Source organism: Tyto alba, unplaced genomic scaffold, assembly GCF_018691265.1.
Source record: "Tyto alba isolate M040663 unplaced genomic scaffold, T.alba_DEE_v4.0 Super-Scaffold_38, whole genome shotgun sequence".
Lineage (NCBI taxonomy): Eukaryota > Metazoa > Chordata > Aves > Strigiformes > Tytonidae > Tyto > Tyto alba.
In genome coordinates this window covers 36,381,417-36,407,681 of record NW_024881313.1, presented here as the reverse complement: position 1 = coordinate 36,407,681, position 26,265 = coordinate 36,381,417, and the positions used below count along the sequence as shown (strand labels likewise).

The 26,265-nt window shown below is 43.9% G+C and overlaps 1 protein-coding gene across 3 annotated transcripts in view; it reads right to left on the bottom strand.

The window, feature by feature from the left end:
* The window catches only part of PLCD1 (phospholipase C delta 1), a 56,258-nt gene that overhangs the window by 12,180 nt on the left and 17,813 nt on the right, over positions 1–26,265 (bottom strand). For 2 of the 3 annotated variants that reach the window (XM_033002852.2, XM_033002850.2), the window contains exons 3-8: positions 17,416–17,644; positions 13,140–13,269; positions 9,194–9,497; positions 7,869–8,070; positions 5,954–6,098; positions 4,740–4,889 (exon numbers count right to left, since the gene is read on the bottom strand). In XM_033002852.2, the coding sequence (XP_032858743.2) occupies positions 4,740–4,889; positions 5,954–6,098; positions 7,869–8,070; positions 9,194–9,497; positions 13,140–13,269; positions 17,416–17,644 (1,160 nt within the window). The remainder of the gene's footprint in view (positions 1–4,739; positions 4,890–5,953; positions 6,099–7,868; positions 8,071–9,193; positions 9,498–13,139; positions 13,270–17,415; positions 17,645–26,265) is intronic. The other variant, XM_033002851.2, reaches the window with a different exon arrangement.

Here is a 26,265-nt window from a genome sequence, read left to right as displayed (position 1 = left end):
GTGCTATTCTATACTACTATTGCACTGAATCCACCCTGCAGAAGCTGGCAGTCCCAAACATTGTCTTCCTTCATTTAAGATGGGATCTCGGAAGCAAAGTCCTAAATTTTAGTGCTTATCTTCTTTAACAAGGTTTTAAACAAGCTGATACACACAGGCAAACACACACATGCATTTGTTCTACCTCTCTTGGTTCCCCTTCATGTGATATTCAGTATTTCTAGTCTAAGGTAAGAGACACTCAGATCATCAGTTCAGCTCTGTTGAGCAGATCTCTTGTCTTAGGAAGAAGCATTAGCTGAAATACCCAATAAATATTCTTCAAGTAGACCATAAAGCTATTCTAACTGCCTGTAGCATGCCCAAGGCTGAACACAACCTAAGGAAAGGCTACAAGGACACTGGACTCTACTGAGAACATGCAGCGGAGTGGCTGCTGGAATAGATGCAACTCTTTCCCTTCCTCATGTGCCCTGTAAATTGCCTTGCCTTAGTTCTCCACAAGTGGAACTACCCTGCTCTCCCACCTTTTTTACTGAATGCTGAACAAGCTCAGCTCTGAAAGTGAAATGGTTCTGACACAGGGCTTTGCTTCCTTTGGGAGTCTGTGAATCGAGACATGGCAACCATCTTAAATGAAAACACCATTGATTTTATCAGAAGCAGCAAACTGTAAAGAGCAGAGGATTTTAAAAGACCTGCAAACACATGTTTATCTTACCTGAAAGTATCCTGCCCCTAATAGCAACCTGAGAGCCATGACAAGGTCTGATTTCCAGTTTTGATCTCAGTGGGAGTGGAAGATTTGTAAAGTGATCCACCTCATCAAACTTTCTATGACTTCAGCACCTCCTTTAGAGTCAACAGAGAGAACCAAACACTCCCAGGGTGTGATGCTTCTTGTCTATTTAGACAAACACACCTCCAACTCCCCTGGTTGTATTAACTATTTCTCAAAAGGAGCCTTAAATGAAGTGCTCACATACATGAACGCTGACGCCTTACATCCCGCTCTCAGGATGAAGATATTCATCTCCCCAGACTTCTGAGAAGCTGAGAAGAATAACATATTCACATTCATGAGGAGATGTGCAAACCAGATGAACTAATTGATATCAAATCTCCATCTGTGTATGTCTTTCAGCCTAGTTGTAAATTGAAGTGTTGCAGGGTTTAGCAATGAGTAGCACCAGAGGATGAAGACAGTCTCCAGAAAAGGGGAAGAAACACATTATCGAAGGAGGGAGGGATTTGAGGGAAACTCATCTCAAGAACTTCAGCCAAGAAGATGCACTGCAGACAAGACTGACACAAGCTGGGCTAATGCTGGAGAAACACATAAGTGTGTAGTTAGGCATAGGGCAGAAGGCCTTGAAGCTACGTGTATGGTGCAAAAGACATCCTCCTGAGCTGACAGTTCCTGGGGTCCATTGCTGACTTAAAAGACCTGTGACTGAACCTGGTCTGGACTTAGCTGAGCCACTGTCGTTGTAGACAAGGAAGTCCTGGAACAAAGAGTTGGAGGGGTTTCAGATATGCCTGATACACTGAAGAGGTGCATGCAATGTTGGCAGCTAGTCCTGGTTTTGACTGGGATAGAGTTAATTTTCTTCATAGTAGCTGGTATGGGGCTATGGTATTGGATTTGTGATGAGAACAGCGTTGATAATACAGGGATATTTTCATTATTGCTGAGCAGCACTTACACAGTCAAGGCCTTTGTTTCTCACTCCACCCCACCAGCAAGTTGGCTGGGGTTGCACAAGGATTTGGGAGGGGACACAGCTGGGACAGCTGACCCCAACTGACCAAAGGGATGTCCCAGACCATATGATGTCATGCTCAGCATATAAAGCTGAGGGAAGAAGAAGGAAGGGGGGGACATTCAGAATGATGGCATTTGTCTTCCCAAGAAACCACTGCACATGATGGAGCCCTGCTTTCCTGGGGATGGCTGAACACCTGCCTGCCGATGGAAAGTGGTGAGTGAATTCCTTATTTTGCTTTGCTTGTGTGTGCAGCTTTATCTACTAAACTGCCTTTATCTCAACCCATGAGTTTTCTCACTTTCACCCTTCCGATCCTTTCCCCCATCCCACCATGGGGGAGTGAGCGAGCGGCTGTGTGGTGCTTAGTTGCTGGTTGGGGTTAAACCACAACACCACTGGTTTAGTCTCGTTCCAGGGCTGGGGTTTTGCAGCATTGCTATTTGGGATGCAGGGACAGGGGGAAGGGGCCCTGGAAGACCCCCGTGCAGATCAGAGATGGGGCAGAAGGGCCTGCAACAAGGTATCAACAGCAGAGACTGGATCAACTTCTCCCTACAGCCCTGGTACCTCCTGGAACTTTTATGTGTTTTTTGTCATTTCATCCTACAGGCCTTTAATTTACTATTGGGACCTAAAGACAGCAGCCTGAGGGAGATATTTAGATGCTCTGTGTAGCCCAACACTGTTCCTGAATGGAGCCTAATAAATCAGATGCCTGCCCCGTGCTGTGGCATGAATCGTTAACATGAATCCAAACCATGTCAATATTCCTTTAATTACTGACACTGCTCTGCTAACCCAGTCTGTAGCAATGCTTTGCTTGTTTTTATTTATAGCCTTTCAGCCTTCTTCCCAGTGACAGATCCCACCCTTTTTCTAATATAAAAATTACTATGTAGTCCCAGGCTTCCCCATGTCACCTCCACAAGGAAGTGGAAAAACCAACAAGTTTCTACTCTGTTTTTTTTTTTTCCTTAATGTTTCAGCTTCAATGTATTTTCCACCAAAAAAAAAAAAAAAAAAAAATCAGTAGTTCAGCACTTTGCACTCTCCCAGATCACACAGCAGGAAGGCAGAGGAAAAGTACCAGTGGGAAAAGGATAGGGTTTGTTACACTGGCAATTTTCCTCCCTTTTAGCTAAATGGATCAGTCCCTCCAATGGAGCATATCAACCCAAATCCATCCACTAAGGTAGATCTGGGCTGTTTTGTTCCAGCTGGGGCCACGTGTCCATCTGAGCAATCAGAGCAGGAGGTTAGACAAGCAAAGAAATGGGAAAAACATCTTTGGGAAGCTGGGGTCATTCCCTTACACACAGATCACACATTTCTTTCCCTGGTGTTTCTCCTTTCTTTCTTCATATCATTCCCCTGGTCACAAAGCAGGACTTTGAAAAGCCATCAGCAGCTTTCCTGATCCTGTACTGGGGTTAAATAGCCAATCAGGGGGGGTGACACTGAAGACTTTGATTTTTCCAACTCAGTAACAGCCTGCAGAGACCTGTCTCCATGCTGGGTGTATCCTCACCCTGGGAAAGTCACTTCTTAAATGAAGGCACCTTGTCTGTGCCAGTGCAAACGTCCTGCTGAAGCAGCAGCATTAAAAATTATGATTCATATTGCACTGGTGCTTAGGGACCAACCCAGATCAGCTTCCCTCTGTGCTAGGCATTGTATCAAGTGAGGCAGGACACTCCCAAACAAAAGGAGAAAGTCAGGGAAAAGAGAAAAAGGGAGAACAAATATAGAAGATATTTTGGGTGGATCGTTTTCCTCTCCCTTCTCCCCTGCTGACTGCCAGCTTTATCCCACCCACAAACTCCTTCCAGCTCTGGCAAGGCATGCAAATGATTTCTTCAGAAAAGAAATACAATTTAAAGGGAACTGCAGCTATGCACATAAAAGCCTCTTTCTGAAAAGTGCTTAAGAGAAAAGAAAGAAAGAAAACACAAACCCAAAGGGTGGAAACAGACAAATGTTTCATTTTGGCTTCTGTTTTGGAAACAATATTTTTTTTTCACATCAAGATACCATTTCCTTTTTTTTTCTAATTGTCAGCTGATGATTTTATAGTGGTGGTCCACTGCTGAAGGCTGTATATCTCCTTCCCCCTGCAGGGTCCAAGCTCAGCTCCCAGCTTCTCAGCTGCCCTGATTCAAGAGAATCAAAGGGGCATCTCTATGCAGTCTGATGCATCCCCTTGTCCTCCATGGACATCTCCATCCCCACCACCCCAGGCCATTTTCAGTGGAAGGACACTTTGTGCTTGATACAGTTTTATGCTACCTGTACTGGTTCTGCTCTTGAATTTTGAGGGGCAAGCAATCACATCTGTACTTCCAGCCCTCATTGCTTCCTATTCAGCTTTTGGATCTCCACAGTAGGGCACCCAAGGCATTAAAGGAGGAGGGGAGCGTATGCTACATCCCTCAGCACAGAGCAAAACCTTGTCTACCATGAAATCAGACAATGCCCACTCATGCTGGATTAGAAACACCGAGACATCCTGTAGTCACTCCTTGTGGTGCTAACCTTCCCTGCATGTGCAGCAACCCAACTGTGTTTCAGAGAATTAACCTGAAGAAGGTCATTATTCAGCTTTGGGGTGTGGGGAGCAGACACAAGATAGACCCTCATGGAAAAGCCAGAAAAGCAACCTCCTCAGGGGATCAAGGACATTCTCTGGCCTTGATAAATGAACCAGGAATGTCCTCAGTCCTGCTGGGATGTCTCCTCTGAGACCTTAGACAACAAACAAGGAACAACAGGGCATTTTGTGCTTGCTGTGTACAGGCTAGATACTCCTATTTCTTATTCCACCACTGCACACTGACAATCTCTGTTCCTCAGCAAGTGCAGCTCCCACCAGTCCTCAGGCATATTGTCAACTACTTGGTACCCAGTAAGAAGACAGACATTTCTCTTGTCCCACCCTTAGAAGGCAGAAAGTGCTAGAGTGGCCTTGCTTACCTCTGGGGATGGGAACTGGGATTTGTTTCCATCGACTGGGGCAACCAAGAGCATGTCCTGCAGGATCGTTGTCATGTGCTGAGCCATGATCTTCTGCTGGTCAACGCTGCAGTGGTTCTCCAGGGAGATGATGACAGGGTATGGTGAGGTCTGGAACAACACAGCAACACACATCATCAGCGAACTCTGCAATTTCACCAGTCTACAGTGATTGATATAAACCCCGGTGCTGTTTTCTCTGGAAATGAGTGCATCAACAGTAGGGTCTAGTATTCTGCTAAAATGAGTATTTGTTAAAAATGGACAAATTTAACTGTGCAGTAACTACTCAGATCTCTGCTGATGCCTTCCAGAGATAATGATCCAATGGATAGGGAACCTGGCTGGGTCAGGATGCCTTCCACAGACTTTCTGGGGCACTTTGATGAGGGTCCCTGTGCCTCCATTCTCCACTTGCACTGTGGGTCAAAGCACCTTCCTACCTCAGAGGAAGGACTAGGAAGGGAGGCTTTGAAATCACTGGGTTTGGTCAAATCCTTAGGTGACATGAATCCTTCCTCCATTCATTCATAGGCCTGATCTGGTTCCCTGTGGCCCCCTCTAGTCATTCTGTGTGCTGAAGGAATTGCCGTTGTCACTGTTTTATAGCCCCAAAAGAAGCTCAATACTAATTCTCAAGTGCACTGAAGGAAAATAGCAGAAAGCCCAGTGAGCCTAGACAGATCCAAGTTTTTTTTAAAGGCTGCTGGCCCAGCACTGCCATAGAAGACTCCAGATCTGCTCATTCCTTTTAAAGCAGAACAGAAGTGGTCCTTCACATCAGTCTCTCCAAAACACATACACATGGGTTCCTCTGAACTAGGAATGGACCCTGAGGCATCCAAGTCACACAAATCATGGGCTTGTTTGCATTTCCCACCAGGTATGCTCAAGATATTGGTCATTATTTTCATTGCAGTGGAGTCCAGGATGCAGCTCTGCTGGTATAGATTCAAACTCATCCTCAGATAGAGCTCTGCCTGTCCAGCAACTCCCAGGAATGGATCTCTGCAGAAAGCAGACATGGATGCCCAGACAGCAGGGCACATCTTGTACCCATGAAAAATGCTAAGGTGAAGTCTTCATTGTTTAAGCTCTCTGCTGGGAGGGCAGAGACCTCCTATCAGTCTTGGATTGTGCAACATGAGAAATCTTAGAGGGTCCCTAGTCCTTACTTTGAAAGCATAGTTCTTGATGGCCTTAATGACATCACTGAAGAGGATCTTGGAGGTGAGAGTGTAGCCATGATAAATGATGGGCTCCGAGTTAGGGCCATCCCAGCAATCCAGTTCCACACAGCGGCAGCCTTTGGTGAGGGCTCTGGAAACAAAGAAGGGACCTGGTTGGGTTCTATAACTTTTGCTCAATCTCAGAATGAGGGTGCGTCAGGCACAGGTATTGCCTGGGAAGGATGATGGGAAGTTTATGGACAAAGGAAGAAAAGAGGAGCTTGGAAAAACAGGAAAGAAGATGGAGAAAGGATGGGATCAGGAGAGCTCAGAGTTGATAAAGAGACCTCAAGGTTGAGCAAGGAAAACACAGTGGGATTTGAGAAAGGAGGTGGTCAAAGTCCAAGGTAAGAATTATCCAGAGAAGAAGATATAGTGAGTGCCAGATGAGAAAGGACACTCATGACTGTGCCCCAAGTCTTTCCCAAAGATGCTGAAGAGAAGAGAAAATCAAGAGTGACTGCACTGGCAGAAAGACAGTAAGACAGTCAACCTTAGAAGCCAGGTCACAAAGCCTGGGTGATGTGACTTCTTCATCTAGATCTGATAATACATGAAAAGTGAATCCTCAGAGCTGTTAGGGAGGGAGCTGTGGGAACTCCACCATATCTGGGTAGACTGCTGAGGACCAGTTTCCCAAACTGAGCCTACAGACTCAATTTTCACTTGAAACTCCCACCTCTACACATCCATACTGTCATTTTAATTTACTTTCAAATACTTATCTGTCTAGGAGGTGATCGTGTCTCTTTTACAATAATTCCCTATGTTTCAGACAACACAACTCCTTTAACTCATTGTAATAAGAATCATGGGATTTTTTTTTTTTTTTTTCAAGAAAAACATAATTCTGTAATTTTAAGATACTGTAAGAGGAATTCAAACAGCTCGTGAAAACCAGCTTGGTCCAGATTTCACTCTCTGCTCTTTTGAGCTTCTGACTTTAGACAGCTATTGTTCCCTCAGAATTAGATAAGTAATGAACAAAGACAGAATTGTAGTCATGGGCTTACTTATAAGGAAACACTGTCTCACTTGATAAAAACACAGGTCATAGATGAAGTAATGTAAGGCACTTGTGCAAGTTAGTAAAGGCCACTGCAAACATCTGACCATGAGACATCAGACAGCATCGTTGTTAAAGGCAGAAGTAGGCAACACCTAATGTTCTGTCCAGGAACGCTGTGGGAGTATCTGAGCTGCTAAAGAGGGACCAGGCGTAAGTTTTCTGATCACCTGCACTGCTTCATTAGCTTATATCCCACCTTTTTTTTTTGGACCGCTCCAACTAGGTCTCTCCAAAATAAACCCCATCATGGCTCTAGAGATAGTCCATGCCAGGGGCTACTCTCAAAAGGCAATATAGATTGTAAACATCATGACAGTATGCATCGTTTTGGCTCCTTCCAGTCCCTATACAGTCCTGCAGCTCTATCCCAGAAATCTTTGCACCTTGTAAGCTCCTTGCACTCTCTTATGCCATATTCTGGGAATTCAACATATCCCTTCAGTACCATGCTTTGAAAACACTATGCTAGAGGGCTGCAATTCAACCTACACATGATTGTAGATATTTTAAACTACTCCCAAATGTAGTAATTATACATCTTACAGTCAGGTGGACACCACATGAGGCTCAGCAGAGACCCAGGTCAAAGTGCTATGAAAAGCAGGGCATGGCCAACCTGGTTTAGAAACAGCTCACCCTGTTGTGAACATGGGCCAGTCCACACTACCTGGTCCTAGGGTGGGAAACTGCTTCTTGGTCCTCTTGAACTTAGCACTATAGATGCACCCTACATCTTCTACAAGAAAGAGGCCAACTTCTCACACACACATAAACACACACACTCAACATTACCTGATATAGGCTTCTGTGCTGCTTGGACCTGTAAGCTGGTCTTCCATAAGATAGGTATTGTGTGAGGATGACACCAAGTAGTGACTGAGAGGTTGAGTCATGTCCTGGTAAACTTTACGGTGGGAGGAGTTGAATATATTCCCATCATCAGACAGCAGGTACATCAGGAAACCATCTTTGGTCATGGCATTACCCCTCTTGGCTGTCAGATAAATAGACAGAAACCCCATACTGAAAATTTGACACCACCAGGCTGTGCCATCATCTCCACTATGACACTTGCTGCTCTCCAGAGGATCTCAGAGGCAAAATGTGCTCCCTAGGCATTCAGCTAATAGTAAAGACATTGATGCTGTTCAGACGATGATGACAGCTTCATCTGCCTGAAAATACTTTTAAAATCCCTTCACAAGTATGGCTTTTTACGACAATTACTCTCCTTGATAACACTGTGAAAGTGTCAAAGTTAGCATTTACCTCACCTGTCTCTAGAGATCTACAGTATAAAAATCTCCATTTGAGCACTTCAAGCTTCCTTCATGCCAACACAGAGAAATTGTCAGATGTCTAAACATAGACAGATAAATCCTGTCTAGATTATCCAATGAATACATGATTTGTAAAGAGTAAGTGCAAAATAACATAATTTTGGGGAGAAATTGGCGTCTCCCCATTTTGAGTGACTGAGCTAGATCTCATTCTAATCCCCAAGCCTGACATCTGCAAAGAATTGTCCCTCTCCTGAAGGTATACCAGGACAGTGCAAAGACAGCCTATGATCCCGTGTTCATTTCTTGAACATGTACTCCAAGGTGTTAGAGGCTGGCAACTCAATTTCTGAGCAGAAAGACAGTTCTGTGATTGCTCTCCTAAACAGTTGTCACCTTCTTTGCCCTCTATATTCAGACATCACATCACTCGATGGTTCTTCAGGTGCCCACATTCAAAAACACTTGCCTCCATTCCTGCTTCTGGAGGACACAAATATTGCTCATTCTTAACCTTGCAAAGCCAAGTGAGGTCTTGACATTTGAATAAGCCATCAGAGCCTTTTGGGAATTTCATCACCATCTAACCAACCCTATATCAATCTCTCACCAGCTGCTCAGTGTGCCCAAGCCAAAATTTAAGAGAAATATTTCCCAAGCTCTCCTGTTCCCTTCTCTCCTAGAGCTGTTTATGTTCCCCTAGAAAACTGGTGTTTTAGAAGCAGCTGTGAGGATAAAATGACACATGTGGCTGCTGAAGAAAGCAGCAGTAAATCAACTTATATTTCATCAAGAAAGCAAGATTGTGAACCAAACCAGCCAGGGTTTCCAACGTACCTCTTTCATTGGGCTCATATCTCTGAATTAAGGCAGGGGCAGCAACAACAGCATCTTCTTCTTGCTGTGTCTCATAGAGGAACCTCACCAGGTTCTGGCAGGACATGAACCCTTCTGCATCTGAGTACTTTTGGAAGATCTTGTCTATCTCCTTCCTTTCTGTCAATATCTTGTAAAATTCCTCTATCTCATCATCCTCCAGAGCCTCTGTTTTGGACTTGTCACAGTGCTGTAAACGTAGAGGGGAGAAGGAGTGAAAACCTTCTTTCCTTCTGGCATATGCCAGCCGTAATCTGCACCAGGGCTACACAACGCAGAACACAAAATAATTGGAAACAATTACTGGCCGGTGAATGAGAAGCACTTGGTCAATGACAGTGGTTCTCATTGACAAGGCCAACAGTCATATAACAGTCATAATTATTACTATTTATTCATATGATCAGTGTGCTGAAAAGCACCAGGCATGGCCTTGAGCTCCACTGCACAGTGTACTGTGCAAGACATAAGTTAAAATGACAGCTCCTTACAATCTAAGTACAAATCAAGGCTCAAGGGAAATGTACTGCTTGATCTCAAGAGGTGGAGGAATACAGGAATATCAGGAAACAATTAACTCAATGCATCTTAAAGTATTGATAGAGACCATAGCCTAAGTAAAGTGAAAAGGGCCTTCCCCTTGATCTTAGTGGCTTTGCACTCAGGCCTCAAGAGGCTGTCAAGGCTAGTTGTGGGGCTGGTTGTAAAGATGGCATCAAAACTGACTTTAAAAAAAATCCTGCTAAACATGTGCATGTTTAGATATGAAAAAATCCCACTTTCCATGGAAATCGTCCATCCTCATTCAAAAGCCACCAAGTAACAAAATCTCCACAAAATTTCAAATCAGGTATCAGCTTCTCAAGGAGCTGTAATTCAAATTCTTCAAGGTCCCATGTTCCTCTGTGGTTTGAACTTCTCTACTAGGTAACAGCTCTGGCAAAGCACCATGGTCGAGGACTTGACTGACCATGAGAGATTAGGAATTTAAGATATACAAGTTAGTGCCTCCATGAAGGACAACAGCTTTTCCAACAACAGATATTTCCAGTTTATTTTTAAAATTCCCAGGTTCAATTTTTCATCAGAAATTACGATTTTTCTATGGCAAATCCTGATATGAATTTTGTTGTTTGTTCCTAGCAGAATTCTTTATGGAAAGGTGAATAACTATCTTTCAGTCATTTTTGGGAGGTAAACCTCTGCATTAAATATGGGCTGAGCAAAACAAGCTGCAATGGAAAGCAAGACCCTATCTCAGAGGAATCACTTATAACAGGGAGCATTACACCGCTTCCAAGTGGTTTTCCCTGAAAATTTCAGTAATTAACCTGCTTCTAATTAATGCCTTGTTATTATGAAGGTTCTCTCTCAATTCTTAAAGCAAGCAAACAGACCCTTAACAGTAGTGTCCTTATCTCATACAGCTCACTCACATCTTACATTTCAGGTAAGTCTGGGAAATCCCAATTTTGGCATGGATAGCAAACCCCTGCAGGACATGGCTTGCCTTACTTAGTTTTTGCTCTAAAAACTTTTTTCTTCAGGCTGGAACTTTGAATGGAAAGTGTGCTCCAAGCCACTCAGAGGAGGTTGTGGTACATTTCATTTCACCCCCATGATGGACAACTTGCTGTCAGTTACTATGACTTAGCTGGTAACTTGTCAAACCAGAGGAATTTAATTATTTTTGGTCTTTGATCTCTTATGAGATGTAGAGCTATTGTCCTGGGTTTTATGGACAAAATGCAACTAAAGGTTGTGATGGAAATAGGACAGTGGCATTTGCATTGTAGTCTTATTCCAGGACAGATCAGACCCACAGGATAAAAATGAGCTCCTTCTGCTTGGGATACAAGAGCTACAAATTAAAAGGAGGATCTCAACCCAAAATACTATGTTTTACCTCACTTGTTTGGATCATAAACCGTGAGTTCTAAACGAACCTTGGCCTGCCAGAAAAAGTCCGAACCTTTCTGATGCACCAGAATGAATATTCAGGGTGAAATGAAGTGAGCAATTGGAGGAGCTTTGCAGTTTTTGGTTGCACTGCATATGTCTTACTCAGGTGTGTCTAACACCTAGATGCAGACACAGAGTTATGTGATGAAAAGCAAGAATAATGTGAGAACATGATCTGTAGTGCTCTCTTGAATCCTTGATTGGCCATCCTTCCTGTGACTAAATGAAGAAAAACTCACTAAGACAGAAAAGACGACCCTTTTAATATGCTATAGTGTCTCTCAGTCCATCTAAGTTGAGGTAGTATGTAAACTGAAAATGTAATTGCTTTAGGAGCAAGACAGGCTTGTCCTGGAGGCAATTCAGCCCACAAGAGATATGAATTAACCTCCAAAGAGCCTCTCTTTCCAGTGGCTATACAGGAAAGTTATAACAATTACATGCCTAATGAGGGTACTTCAACTAGCTGCCTGCATTTAGATGGGATGAATTAAGGTTTAGTAATTACTTGGGAGTCCTTAAGCAAAAAGAGACTTGAACTTCAAGTTTCCACTCCTAGGGCACCCTTGTTAATATTGCAATAGCGTAAGAGGTTCATTGAATGAAGAGGAGATTGCAGCTCTGAACAGAAAAAAAAAAAAAAAAAAAAGGTGTCTTTTCAGATGTTTGATGCTGGAAGATGTAAAGAGTGATTCATCTGACATATGTATCCTTTTAGGATGAGGTGAATTGCACACCAGTCTCCATTATTGTCTTGACCTAAACAGACTGAAAAGGAAGTGTAAGTGTTGGTGACTACTTCCATTGTAGACATCTGCACTGGAGACATCTAACTCAGTCAGAGAAATCCCAGACTTATTTCTATTCTTTCAGAGTCTTTCTGAGCAGGGAATAAAAAATAGGATATGCCAGCCACAGCAGGCAGTATATCTGGAAGATTTTGCAAGCTGAAATTTTTTAAGATCTGCTGATGACCTTCCCCCAGTTCTTGCAGAGCTACCAGAGAGAGACCTCCATAAAGCACGGATAGAAAACATATACCTTCTCTGGGGGAAGGTCCTAGTGACTTCTTGCCAACCTTCCCTGCTATCTGCTTACAGGAAGGTGCAGGAGAACTACTGCTCAGTGCCCAAAACCACCCACACATTTACCACTGATCAGAAAAAGCATTGCTGAAACTGCCCACTCATTAATTCAAATCCTGCTTCAGACCCGATGGAAGTTTGGAAATTAGCCAGATGTTTTATCTCACTTCAGCAGGAAGGCTTCTTCAGAGAGAAACCAAAAGCTTAACAACTGAGAAATTTTCATCCCTTTCTTATCTTCTGATAGGCTCAGCCAGCAAGCCAAATCTTGAGAATTTAGAGTTGTATGTTCCTGACTAGACTAAATATGCCTTGGGCTATTAAATCATGCAGACTGGTCCAGGCTTGAGTGCAATGTTACATATCTATCATGAATCTGTGTGGGATTTTTTCCTAATTTACACTTTCTTTTCATTTACACCTGTCACTTGGCACCGTCCTCCTCTGAGAAGGTGAGAATCCAGTTCATAATTGTAACCAAACCAATTTCAGCCAGACTTAGGTATTGGCATGTGGTTGTGACATGCAGAACTCCTGAAACTCCTGGAATTCAAAGGGCACTTGAACTTTGCTTTTCCCTTTTTCTCGCATTATCCATGTTTGCACCTCATCTCCTCTGAATCCTGCCAAAACTGGACATCAAAAGTAAAGAAAGGCCTTAAGACACCTTCATCAAAAGCACTGTGCTGGCCTTAGTTGTTAGTGGAAAACTGCTGAACACCAAAAACTGAGAGTCCTTCCTTGGTACAAGAAAAGATCCTAGGAGTTTACTTTAGCTTAGGTCTCCAACTAAAGCTGAAAGCTGTGGGAGACCTTGATCTCAGCCAACAGCAAATATTTTATTTGCTTGCTCTTATTACCTGGAAAATCTTCTTGGCATGATAATCATCAACTTCAATGTTCACTTCTTTCAGGAAGTTCTTGAGCTCTTTCAAGCTCATCTTGTTGTCTTTGTTTTTATCAGCTTTCCTCAAGCAAGTATGAATCCAGCTGCAGGATGATGTAAGGAAATCTTTCCAGGTCAGTGCCTAACCTAAATATCACCAGTCTGCTGCCCATGGTGGGGGGAAATCTCTTCTAAAGACTCTGAACCACCTCTCCAGCTGCTGTAAATCAGCATGCTACCACTGAACAGCTTACATCATCTCACCTTCTGCTCTAAAAGAGCAAAATGGTGCTTTGGCAGAAGCAAAATGCACTGCAATACAAGAAATTGTGACCCAGGAGAAGCTTTTTACCATCTGCCCAAGGCTGGATCAGCTATCTTTACCCTGTAGGGGTTTCTGGTCACAACCAGAAACAGTTGGATTTCCCTTTTATGACAGAAAGTGCATTCTGCTCCAGACTGTTGAAAGGGGGTAAGGGAAGGATAAAAAGTACTCCCAAGTGGAGCTTGGTAAACTCATTGTTACAGATTTTATTAATATTCAGTACATCAAGGTGAACTCTGAGCAGAGATTGTCCAAAAGAAGCATTAATATTATTTTTTTTACTCACCTTTGTCTTTTGTATTTATTTAGAGATTTCTACCTATATGTCTTAAGAACCTTGTTGCAAGCAGAATCAAACCCAACTTTGTGGGTCTTGGCTTCTCCTTGTGAAATGCACAGGATCTATTACAGTATCATACTGTGATAATAGTTCATATGAGCTTGGTTTGTAATAGCTTTAGTATGTCTATGGATCTAGAGTAATTACTATAAAAAATGATCTTAATATGGTGTCAGTTAATATGAACTAGGTCTCCCATGTTCTTTCAATCTCTTGGGAAAATAATGTTAGACAATTGAGATACCTTGCAGTTTTAAACGAAGAAAACCCATACTTTTTGCATCATGGAAGTGACTCTCTCTAATTTGCTTTACTGTCAAATAAGAAAGGTCATCCAGAAAAATCTCCTATTTTTCAATAGAAAAATGATCAAAGTAATAATTTGATCTCTACAAATGTAACCTTTCATGTCTTGCATAGAAAACATTGCTCCAAACTCATTCTAAAAAAAAAAATCTTTAAAAAATGCCCAATCTGCTCTAACCACTGCAAAAAAACCCACCTTTTTAAAAAAGTCTGCAGTCATTTCCCCTGATCATGAGCACCCCAAGGTCATGCACATATCTAACATCAACTCTGGAAGGTAATATGTGGGCAGTAAATGCGTCTGCATAAGAGTATGCCTGGGTCCTGTGTGCAAATGGAGGATGTTTTCCTGTTATATCCCTTCCGTAGAGGCTGAGCAATGTAGGAGGGAAATCAAGAAAGCCCACGAAGAGCACAGGCACAGAGTGGGCCCCCTTGCTGCAAGGGCAAGCAGCAAAGAGAGAAAAAGGAAATTACAAACAGTAGTGTTCAGTCCCCAAAACACCTGAACTCCTCATGCATCTGGATCTCCCCAGGTTTGAGATATCTTAAAGGAGCTGAATGAACTAAGCACTTCAACTGAAATTCTTCTCACCTGCTAGAAACACCATTTTGCAGGCTGTGAGTGTTCCTTTGACCTTATGTGCCTATTTGGGCCTGGGTGGACAAGGAAAAAGTTGTTCCCATTCCTGTATGCACCTGGAGAGAGCCTCTTCCTGCCTCTTGTTTTTACAGAACCTGCCAGCACCAGGGCTACCAGCTTTCTATTAGAAACCAAAGAGGGATGACTGAAACTATCTGGCACATATCCCATGACTGTACTCAGAACAGAAATGCTGCAAAACTTCTGGTAAGTGATTTCCAACCAGAAGAAAAGCTCATACATAAATCCCAGAATCGAAGCAGATGGTGCCACACTGCTCAAATGAAAAATCCCCTGTATTTTCTGGTCTAAAGTCTTCCCTGAACACATACCTGCAATATTTGCTAAATAACCTATGCCAGCTTGCTGCTGGGTTGAATCTGAGGCTTAATAAAACAGTACTGTATGTATAAGAACATCAGAAGTACTCATCAAGCATGTGCAAATTTTATCTTTGTAGGAATATAGGACTGGAAAGGACACATAAGGCACTAAAATTGAATTCTTTCCTAGCACTGGCAAGTCCATCATCATAGAAACTGAACAAACCCCATCTGAAACTAGCAACTGTTTTGCTTTCAATACTTGTTTTCAGAATCTTGCTCATGCCTTATTTGCTTTGCAAGGTTTTGGAGGCTGGAAAAGATACACTGCAAGGCAATTCTCCAGCCATAGGGGACAGACAGGGGACCCAACACTTCTCCTCATCTACTGACTCTTCCCCTTCTGTGCTCACAGATGCAGAGAACACTTCTGAGGTTTAAGGAAGATCTGACTAAGCCCACGCTGCCAAGCATACCCAGTGAAGACAGACTAAATTTAAAATCCCAGGCTTTAATTAAACATCATCAAATTTCAAATGAGAAATCATGCTGTTCTATAATTCCAGGTTACGTTAAATGGCCTGAGACAATCCCAGATTGGAAGCCAGCACTGCACGGTAATTACTCTTCCAGAAATACGGCTTGCCTACCCACCTTATTTAGCTTCGATTCTGCTTTCCAAAGACAGAGAGGCACTTTTCCACATTGGAAATTTACAGCCTTCTTCCCTTCCAAATGTCATTGTTATTTTTCTCCCCTTAGCAATCTTGTCTCTTATGGGGAAGTTTTTCAGTGATATGTTCGATTTGACATGCTCCAGGGACAACTTTCTGTAGCCCAGATTTTCCCCACATACTCTGGGGTGGGAGCAGACTTCACATGTAAAAGGAAAGCTGCCAGGGCGCAACATTGCCAACAGCACTAAAGTTTCAAGATTTCAATTTCTCTAGGGACTGCTCCCTACCACCATGGATGTGCAACTGCTGATGCAGCTGAGGAATGATCTTACAGCCTAGAGCTTGGAAAAGCTTCCAGGAAAATACTCATAGTGCAGGAGATACACACAGGATCCCATGCACATCAGAACTAAAGGAGTCTGATTCGTCTAAATGAACAGCACTATGGTTGTGCAAGTGCCCGTTACACTTCGTAGAATCCACAGAACAGTAAAGCCTGGTGAAAGCTCAGCATTTGCGTGCCATCTCCTTCACCATCAGTACATTATTACCCAGCAGGGAACCCACATGGGGTGAAGCCTTGACTGAGGGCAAGACTCCCTGGTGCCTGCTCAGGCTCAGACTCCAGCTTTGTGATTTTCCCCAGCTGAGGATTTCGCATCTCCCCTCCTCTCCACAGATGCTTTGATGTTGAACAAGACATGAAGCTCAGACAGCCTTCTCTCACTGAGTACACTATCTGGTTTCCTCTCTGATGGCTGGATGCCTATCTTTGTGAAGCTTAAAGGAACTCAGTATTTTATGACTGTTGCTGCTCTGTCAAATCAGGGTGAAATCGGCCAACAGGTTCATATGTCACGGTTGGGCCTCAGACACACAGGGACTGCAGAAAATCCATCAAAAACTGCACCCAAAGATACTCATGCTTTTTATATGGTTGTGAGACCTGTGATTGCAAAGCAAGTTGCTGAGTGAAATTCAGCCCCAGGGAAAATTCCCTGCAAATTCAGAGGAGCCAGGTTTTCACCCAATAACTAACTCACTCTCCATTTCACAACTAATTCAACCTCCTTTCTTGCTCTTCTATTTTTCCTTTCCAGCCTCTACATTGTCACTAGAGCAACTGCAAGTTCTTTCAGGGCAAAACTTCCTACTATGCTAAGGTAGATAAGGAGTAATTTCACTAAAGTCAGTGGAGCTACCTCAGAGTAAATTTGGCAGTCAGAAGGGGAGAATCAGTTCCCTCGCCTTGTATTACTGAGAAACATGATAAACAGTATGAGCTTTTCATGCCTTGCCAAGAAGTGCCTGTCCTGGAGTTTACTGCAATGTGAGTGAAACAGATCCCTGAAGAATACAAAAAATAATTATTGTTTTATCTGGAGCTCCCTGAAAGAGGCAATTCTTTGCTTAAGGAGCTATGTGAAGCCCGAATCCACCCATGCTTGTATCACTGTAAAACAGGGGAAAAAAGCGTTGGAAACCAGGGAGTTTGCCTGGCTGCAAAATCAGCACGACAGAAAATTCAGTGCCCAGGGCCAATAGGAAAAAAGGGGGTTAGTCTACTATCTCCACCCACAGAGAAAGACAAGTGCATCTTTGTCTGTGATTAACCACTTTATAAGGCAAAGGATACTGTTGGAGTTTCTGTTTCTGGTTCATGGAGTTGCTGTGGGCTATGATTTTCCCAAGGCCGGAGATCCAGTGGTTGGCATCATCCTCTGAACTGGCAATGAGGTCCAGGTTTTTCCGCTGGTCTTTGAAAATGATGGAAAAGCAGCGATACTCTGGGACATCCTTGGCATATTTTTCCATACCTTCTGTTTTATGGCCTGACCTCACATCCCGAATATCTTCAATGGAAACTGTGGAAAGAAAGCAGAGCCCGCTGTCAGCAGGGGTTCAGTCAGCCTTATCTCTACTTGGTGAAGGATATTAAGAAATTACTCTTTCCAATTTTCCTACAACCTTTGGTGGATTCCCTTCCCTTTCCCCCCTTCCTTAGGCTTTGGTAGTAAACAAAGCTCAAATCAAAAGGAGCAGAAAGAGCAAGAAATTTTAAAAATAAAAACTCTTTCCCCATTTTCTTTATTTAACAAAGAAGCAGAATATGCACTCAATGCCATACTGTGATATCATGTTTATGAGATACAAATCACTGCCAAGAGTTTGGTTCCATTCCTTGGAGTATCCCTAACTTGATCTCTGCCCACATCTGAAAGTGGGGAGAGCAGAGCTCTGCCTCCCTGTGAATATCACTTCACGGGAAAATAAGAGTTGACTTCAGTAAGAGGAGGGCAGGAACCAAAATAGTCATTCTTTAGGTTGTAAAAAAGTGAGAAGGTAAAATTTTAAAACCCATATATTCTTCTCAGTGACACTGGTGTAAATTAGGGAGGCAAAGACTTCTTCAGAGCAGTTTGGCGTCACCCATCCTCACCCCTGTTAAGGGTAGACTTGATCCTCTTTGCTGTAAGAAAGCAAAACACTGCTTTCAAGACCATCCTTCCCCATTTTCATCTCTGCCTCTCAGCTAGTGGAAATGAGCCCTGAAGTCACACCACGTCTGCAAAATGCATGCACAAGGCAATCCAGAAAGAACAGTGCTTTCAAGAGGCCACATTATCAAACAAATGTAAGTAACAGAGACAGCCCTGCATCGCCCCTGAGAGCATGCAGGCGCCCTCAAACTGTGCTGAAATCAGGCAAGCTCCCAGCAGCTTGCACAGCTTCTTTTTGTCTTTTGTCAGCCACTTAATACATCCCCAAAGGACTGAGAGGAAAGAGCAGAAACTGCTTAATCACATCTGACTGCTGAGAAACTTAACACGGAAGTAGGGATGGCACCTACACACAATAAGTGGCGAAAATGTTTGCAAACAGTGTTGGAGTCCATAGTGGAGAAAGTCTCATTGGATTTTCTTGGGTGGGAGACAGACCAGTCGACATTTTGCAAACATCTACAATTACCATCTCAGGGAACACATAGAAAAGGCAACACACCTGAGGGACATTCAGCCATCTTCTATAACAAGCATGCCAAAAAATAAATGTAATCACAGGAATTTGAAATACAAAACAAAACAAAACTTTAACCACCCCTTTATCTCAAACTGTAAATTACAGGTAAAAATTATTTCCCATGCCACAGACGTATGAAATCAATTTTATTTGTACTTCTCTTGAAGGAGCTTTGTGAGTATAAAATATCCCCACTATTTAGCCGAACAGGAGAAATTTGCCTTTAAACACCCATTTTATTCACTCCTTCATTTAAATTGGTGTAATTTCACCATTAAAGTGCCCAGTTCATTCTAAGTCAACACTGCAGAAAATCACAACTGAGTATCCACCCTGTACATTTTTATCACGGCTGCCCTGGGATCATCTAAAATTCATCAGATACCTATTAGAGTTCAAAAACTTTCCTTTTGTTTCCCAGGGCAGTCATGATAATATTCCGCTACTGGGGAAAAAAACCAACCAAACAAACAAGCAAAGCAACAAAAAACACACCCAAAACTTTAGTCTTCAAAACTCAGTGACTTTCCAAAACCAACACTTGACATCTGCTTTAAATTCTCACCACATGTTGGGGTGGTCAAACATCTTCCACAGCACTTTGCTGGTTTGGTTCCTGTACAAGAACATACCATGAGGACCTTCCTGGAGCTGGCAGAGCTCCTCCCTGACAATTTTGAGCAATTATCTTTGTGTGGTCTTTTATTATCACTTCATAAAGTCCAACAGTTGATCAGTCAGAGGGGAGGGGAGGAAAAGGTCGGGTTGAGATGTGCTGCCGTGGAATTATGTTATCTGGCCAATTTACCGTAGAGTTAAAGTTTATAGTTTTGAGTACTAAAACCATCCTTGAAAGAAAAATGCTGCAATTCCCTTGCAGCTGGGCTGCTAATGGAGAGCCTTGTTGTTGATTTTGCCTGTTAACTAGGACACTGGGCAAACGATAGAGATTGTGTCTTAGGTAAAACCACATCCTTAATGTAAAGGATGCTATCATGTTTGGATGGATTCAGTTCAGTCAAAAAGTCTAAAGTTTAGTTAGGCTTCTTTTATAGCCAGTGGGAAAAAAAAGGTTTTGGAACACAAATTTTCTGTCCTATTTAGACAAAAGCTTTAGGGCAAGATAAACCATACCCTTAATCCAAGTGGACCCCTGACAGGAAAGGAAGTCCAGGCTGAGCATCTCAGATATAGACACGTGCCATACAGATGGTCCATAAGTAGGTGATTCTCCTCTACTCCCAGTCTCTTCTGGTTATGGCAGTGCAAGTGGAAGGATCATCCTGTTGTTCCTCATCACCAGACAACTACTCACCACTGCTCGGCTCCTAAAAGTTACTATCCCTTTAGAATGGCTAGCTAGTCTGCTTGTGCAATCAATTCCTGAACTTTGGGTTGGCAACAACCTAAGTGTTTCCAAGACTAGAAAATCTGATGTTAAATATTGGAAATTTAGAATGGATTCTTTGGAAACCATTACCTGGCAAAATAAATCCACTGGAAAAGAGAGCTGTGTGGGAGGAAAAAAAGATAGAAAAACTTTGTCTGGAAGGGTTGTCTTGATCTCTTTGGGATATGGTGAGAAGATGATAGAGGGCACAGAGCTCCTCAATGCAGAAAAGGTACAAGGAAGGCTCAAGAACAGGATTGGTGCCTGCTGTAGTCACGCAAGAGACAAGGAGGAAAACAACACAGGAACTGTTAAGAAAGCAGGGCAAGGGAGGACACTTTTTAAAGATTTCCATAGCTTGGTCATGTGTACTGCTTTCATCTATCAATAAAAAAAAACTGAAGCCAAAGGAGTCAGCTTAAGCCATCTGCAAATGTTATCTCTTTTCTGGAAAATCTTAACCCAGCATGAGTACATTATCAGCTGCTCCCAGTGAGCATACTGTATTAGCAGTCCCAAACTAACTGTGTGCTCAGCTGACCTATCTGCAAGAAGAAATCAGAAATAACTGGGGGACAGAGACGCTTCACAGCAGAGGAATACTTACAGAAAATGCCCATCACTCATGTGTCCCTGTAACCTCCTTGTTCCTTCCCCATCACACCACAGCGGGGAGGTAACCACAAGCAGAAGAGAATCTGGAAAATTTGCATCTGCTTCTGAGTGTTTACATCTGCTGAAGAAGTGGTTTGTATAAAGCCCAAAACATGAAGCACAACACAAGGAATCTTGTGTCCTTCCTGGCCTCTAGACATCGAGTCAAACAGGTTACATCTTCACCAGCCTTCCTGGCTGCTGCAGATGCTGCTTGGCCAGTGCCACAGCCGAAGTCTCCCCACTCACATGGACATACAGCAGCATTCCCTGAAACCAGTGAAATTACTCCTGTCTAAACTAGTTTCAGGGAGATGTTGAGAACTTTCTTTTTAATCCCCCTTTCAATTTTCGCCACTGGATACTGCCCCTGTGCTCCTCCCTTGCTAATTCTCGACCCAGTGCCCTTCTGTTTCACCCATGGCAGTAGCAGGCAGGTATGAGCCAGGCCTGCAGGATGCAGGCAGGGTGCAGGAGGACAGTTTTGACAGCCATGATATTTTTTACCAACCAGATTGTATCATTTGGGTGTCTATTTTCATTTAGATTTCTCTCTTCATGGCTTTCAAGGAGTTCGTTGTTATACTTGCAAGCTCATCTCCTCATACAGGATGAAGAACACCTCTCAAAGGAAAACAAAAGCTGTGATTCACACTGATGTGTCTGTAACCAGACTTAGAGATTCTGCAAGAACCCAAGTCCAAAATAGTGACTCACAAAACCTTCCTGAGCGGGTGCAGAGCCTCACCTGTGTCTCTGCCTGACCGAAAAGCTCACCCGTGGCCCAGAAGTTAATTTCTTTCTTCAAGTGTCCCCTGCACAAAAGGTTCCCCACCTCCCTCCAGCAGGACCTGGGCTGGTCTGACCACCCTCAAACACACCCCAGTGCAAGGATTTCATCCATAGGTGAACGTGGAGAGGGGGTGGCCTTTGTGTGCGAACTATTCCTGCAGGAAGCAGGAGGGACAGGGACACAAATCTGATCTCTCCATCACCCTAAAAGCTGTAACCCCAGAGCATTCAGGCTTCAGGACTGCATCCGAGTTCCATGTATGCACTATAAGCCATGGGGCAGCCAAAAATACAAGTGCTGAGGAGCCAGAAGGACAAGCCTGAGAAGGTGCCTAACGATTAGAGCACTTGTCTGAGAGCTGAGCCCTGACCACTGGCCTCTCCATCTCTTCTCCGGTCACCGCTTCTCAGGTGAGATGTCCAGACTGTGCTGGCATCATGGACAATAAAACACTTTGGTAATCCTAAAGAATACAGAGAAAGGAAGAATGGAGGTAGAGAGCAGTCACTGTTTGCCTTCCTCTTGTTTGACAGGCAACTCTTTAAGAGGAGATACCTTCTCAAGATCCTTACAGAAAAGAGAGAGAACAAGGAACTGAACCCTCGTCTCCTGCCAACCACTGAGCATGTGAAGGACAAGGACTGAAAGGTGGTTCTCCTTCCTTGTGCCTTTGCTGATAAAGAGGGCGAGGAGGATCAATGTATAGACACTTGGAGACACTGCCTGAACAGCTGGCCTTGAGTCACTCATGAGGGGAAAGGGTCAGTTTTTTCACTTGTGGGGAAATACTCCTCAGATCCTTTCTTTTCTCTATCCTACCTCCCTGTTATTAACAAGTGATCTCTGCAATGTGGCATTCAGTCACACTGAATTACTCCATCCCGCCCTAATTGTCTCAGTAAGTCACTTCTTTTTACTGTCAGGAAATGCAGATGAGAAATGTACTCTGCTGTTAGTAGCTTGCGCTGTATTTGCACACAATACTGCCTGTCTGCAGAGAGATCAGACTTTCACCAGCTGCAGCTCAGCCAGGCTGGCTTAGCATCTTGTCAAGAACAGATAAAAGCTGCTACCTGACCCCAGGACTGCTCTGACAGCCAGGATGGCTGCGGCGAGACTACATGGATTTCACAACACACTGAGCACATTGGGCAAACTGGCACTTGGTTTCACCCCAGAAAAAGCAGTTTAGATGATTTCAGTTTCACTATAGGTGGCCGATGCTAAAGGCCAAACACAGTTGGGGATCAGGACCTTCATAATCAGCGGGAGCTGGAGCACTGTCAGCTCCCTGGACCAGGAACACCAAAGGCTATCCATCACCCGCATCGCTAAGGGATGCTTTAACGTAATGATTCAAGGGTGGAATTAGCATGAGCCCCACTGTGCTGTGCCTTCTTAGCCCTGACCACATTGTGCTCTCATCTCCCTGTGTGTGAATTACTGCAGGTCCCAGCTGCTGATTCCTCATCCGTTCTCTTCCCCTCTCCCTCTCCACCGAGTTGCTCAGCGTGTCGTTTTAACTTGAGATCTGCTGCACAGCAGTCTGCCCTCATTGCTAGTGTGTGTCACCAGCTGACAACCAGTGATATAATACACATGCAATTGTACAGGTTGTTTGAAAATGCCTTTTAATATAAGGTCTTCATCCAATCTTTCTGCCTACCCATCACAGCTTGGGGCGTTGATGTAAATAGAGTGATCTCTACATTCCTTCCACACATCACAGCCAGGGCCCTGTAAAATATTTCTGCAACTAGTTCCTACTTCTCCTGCCATTACAGTGCTGCTAAATTTGGATCTAAGGCTCTCAACACTTCTGTCTTTGCATTTAACATATGCTATGGAGAATAAGGTCAATATTTGCCAGCACACTGCCTGTGATGAAAACTGTCCCAGCAGTGCATGTGGTGGCCTGATTCAAAATTAAATTAAAAAACCAGGCAGCTCTGCATTTGAAATGACTTGTTTTATGGGTTGAGTGATTTTGATAAAAACTAATGAGACCCACAGACAGACGGTTTTGTTTTCACAGCTGACGGCTGTCTTGCATAACACATTCACATCAGCAAATATTTTTCCTGGGACAAATACATGTCTGACTGTGAACCAGTGATTCCTAAAGAAACTGCCTAACCAGCTCCAGAAGGAAGGTGTTGGTGCAGTCAGCTGCCTTCTGTGTGTATATAGGCTGCTGAGAGTTTCTGTTGACTTTAGGCACTTATCAGGAACAATTTAAAGTTTTCACTTCTTGACTTCAGCAAGCACAGAGCAATATCACGTCCTTTCTGTTCTTCCAAAAGCAAGTTCAGGGTATTGATTCAATGGAGAAAATTGTTCACTCTTCCACAAAAATGGTATGATATGTTCATCGCATGTCATGTTAAGGGCATTCCTAAATTTCACAGGAACTCAAAAATGAAAGGAAAATTCTTCCTGCTGAACATTGGTAGTAGGCTATAAACATAAAGCTTTTGTACTATGTTTAGCCATATATATATATACACTATAATTGGCTTATAAGTCAGAGGAACTGGAAAAAAAATCTGTGAATTTTTAATAGGATAATTAATCATTAGATCAAAATATCAATTTCATTACTTTAAATAACAATACAATCATCACTTGCAAAATTCAGTTGTGCAACTGAATTTATCTCACGTCTGTAAAGTGCTCCAAAAACCAGTTCTTTTAACCAAAATACAGAAAAAAACCCCAACAATAGTTGTTTTTAAGTAAAGTTTTTGGCCAGAAATTTAAATATTTCAGCTAGAACTCCTAAACTTCTTTCTTGACTACACAGTTCATGACTCAAGGACACACCCCCGGTGAGTCAGCCTTGGTGCAGTGTGTGAAGCTCACTGACGGCTGTCATGGGAAACGTGATCTCCCTGAGCCTCCAGCAGAGAAAGGGTTCAGGAGGTAGCAAAGCACCAGCTTCTCTGGGGCTTCACCGTAGAAGCCCTAAATGTGAATAACTCACTCAGTCTTTTCCTTCTGGCTTTGAATATTCCCTTTCTCCACCAAACAATCAGGATGTTTCACTGGAAAGTTTTCAACCATCCCCACAAATCCCCAAGTTCAGAGAGTTTTTAAAGGGATTGAGACTGGCTTAAGTGAACTCATGCTAGGGATTTCAGCTGGTTTAAGAAAAGGCTTTCAAAAATTGATTTCACTGAAAGCAGCACATGCCTTTTTGCTCTTTTTTTCACATAGATGAGACCTGATATTTGACCACAGCTAAAGAAGAAAGTGCCACTGACAGGCTGCTGATCTTTCAACACAAGTCCCTCTGCCTCCTTTGGCTCTCCTGCCTCCCACCATAGTAATGCTCAGGCATGAACTGACTCTGATTGAGCTGTTGACCAGCTCCCTTGCACAAACCTTTTCTTTCCCTCAAAACTGTTAATCCTGCCACTCACACCCTGTTTTCTCAGCCTAGGGATAAAGCTGTCCCATATGTAAAAGCCTCCTGGGCCAAAGAAGCATCCGCCCTGACAGTAGCTCTACAAAACATTTCATAGAATCACAGAATGGTTTGGGTTGGAAGGGACCTTCAAGATCACCCAGTTCCAACCCCCCTGCCCCGGGCAGGGCCCCCTTCCCCCAGCCCAGGGGGCTCCCAGCCCCGTCCAACCTGGCCTTGAACCCTTCCAGGGAGGGGGCAGCCACAGCTTCTCTGGGCACCCTGTGCCAGTGCCTCACCACCCTCAGAGTGAAGAATTTCTTCCTTGGATCTAATCTAAATCTGCCCTCTTTCAGTTTAAAACCATCACCCCTCACCCTATTCCCACCCTCCCTGATAGAGTCCCTCCCCACCTTTCCTGTCTCCCCTTTAAGCACTGGAAGCCACTCTAAGGTCTCCCCGGAGCCTTCTCTTCTCCAGGCTGAACCCCCCCAACTCTCTCAGCCCAGCCTCCCAGGGGAGCTGCTCCAGCCCCCCGAGCATCTTTGTGGCCTCCTCTGGCCCCGCTCGAGCAGCTCCGTGTCCTTCTGCTGTTGGGGGCCCCAGAACTGGCCCCAGCACTGCAGGGGGGTCTCCCCAAAGCGGAGCAGAGGGGGAGAATCCCCTCCCTCGACCTACTGGCCACACTTCTCTTGATGCAACCCAGGACACGGTTGGGTTTCTGGGCTGTGGGCACACATTGCTGGCTCACAGTTAGTTTTCCATCCACCAACACCCCCAAGGCCTTCTCCGCAGGGCTGCTCTCAACCCACTTGTCACCCAGCCTGTATCAGTGTTGGGGATTGCCCCGATCCCCGTGCAGGACCTTGCACTTGTCCTTGTTGAACTTCATGAACTTTGCACGGGCCCACCTCTCCAGCCTGTCCAGGTCCCTCTGGATGGCATCCCTGCCCTCCAGTGTGTCACCACACCACACAGCTTGGTGTCTTTGGCAAACTTGCTGAGGGTGCACTTGATCCCACTAGCCATGTCACCAACAAAGATGTTAAACAGCGTCGGTCCCAACACCAACCCCTGAGGAACGCCACTCGTCACTGCTCTCCACTTGGACACCAAGCTATTGACCACAACTCTCTGAGTGCAACCATCCAGCCAATTCCTTATCTACCGAGTGGTCCATCTGTCAAATCCATGTCTCTCCAGTTAAGAGACAAGGATGTCG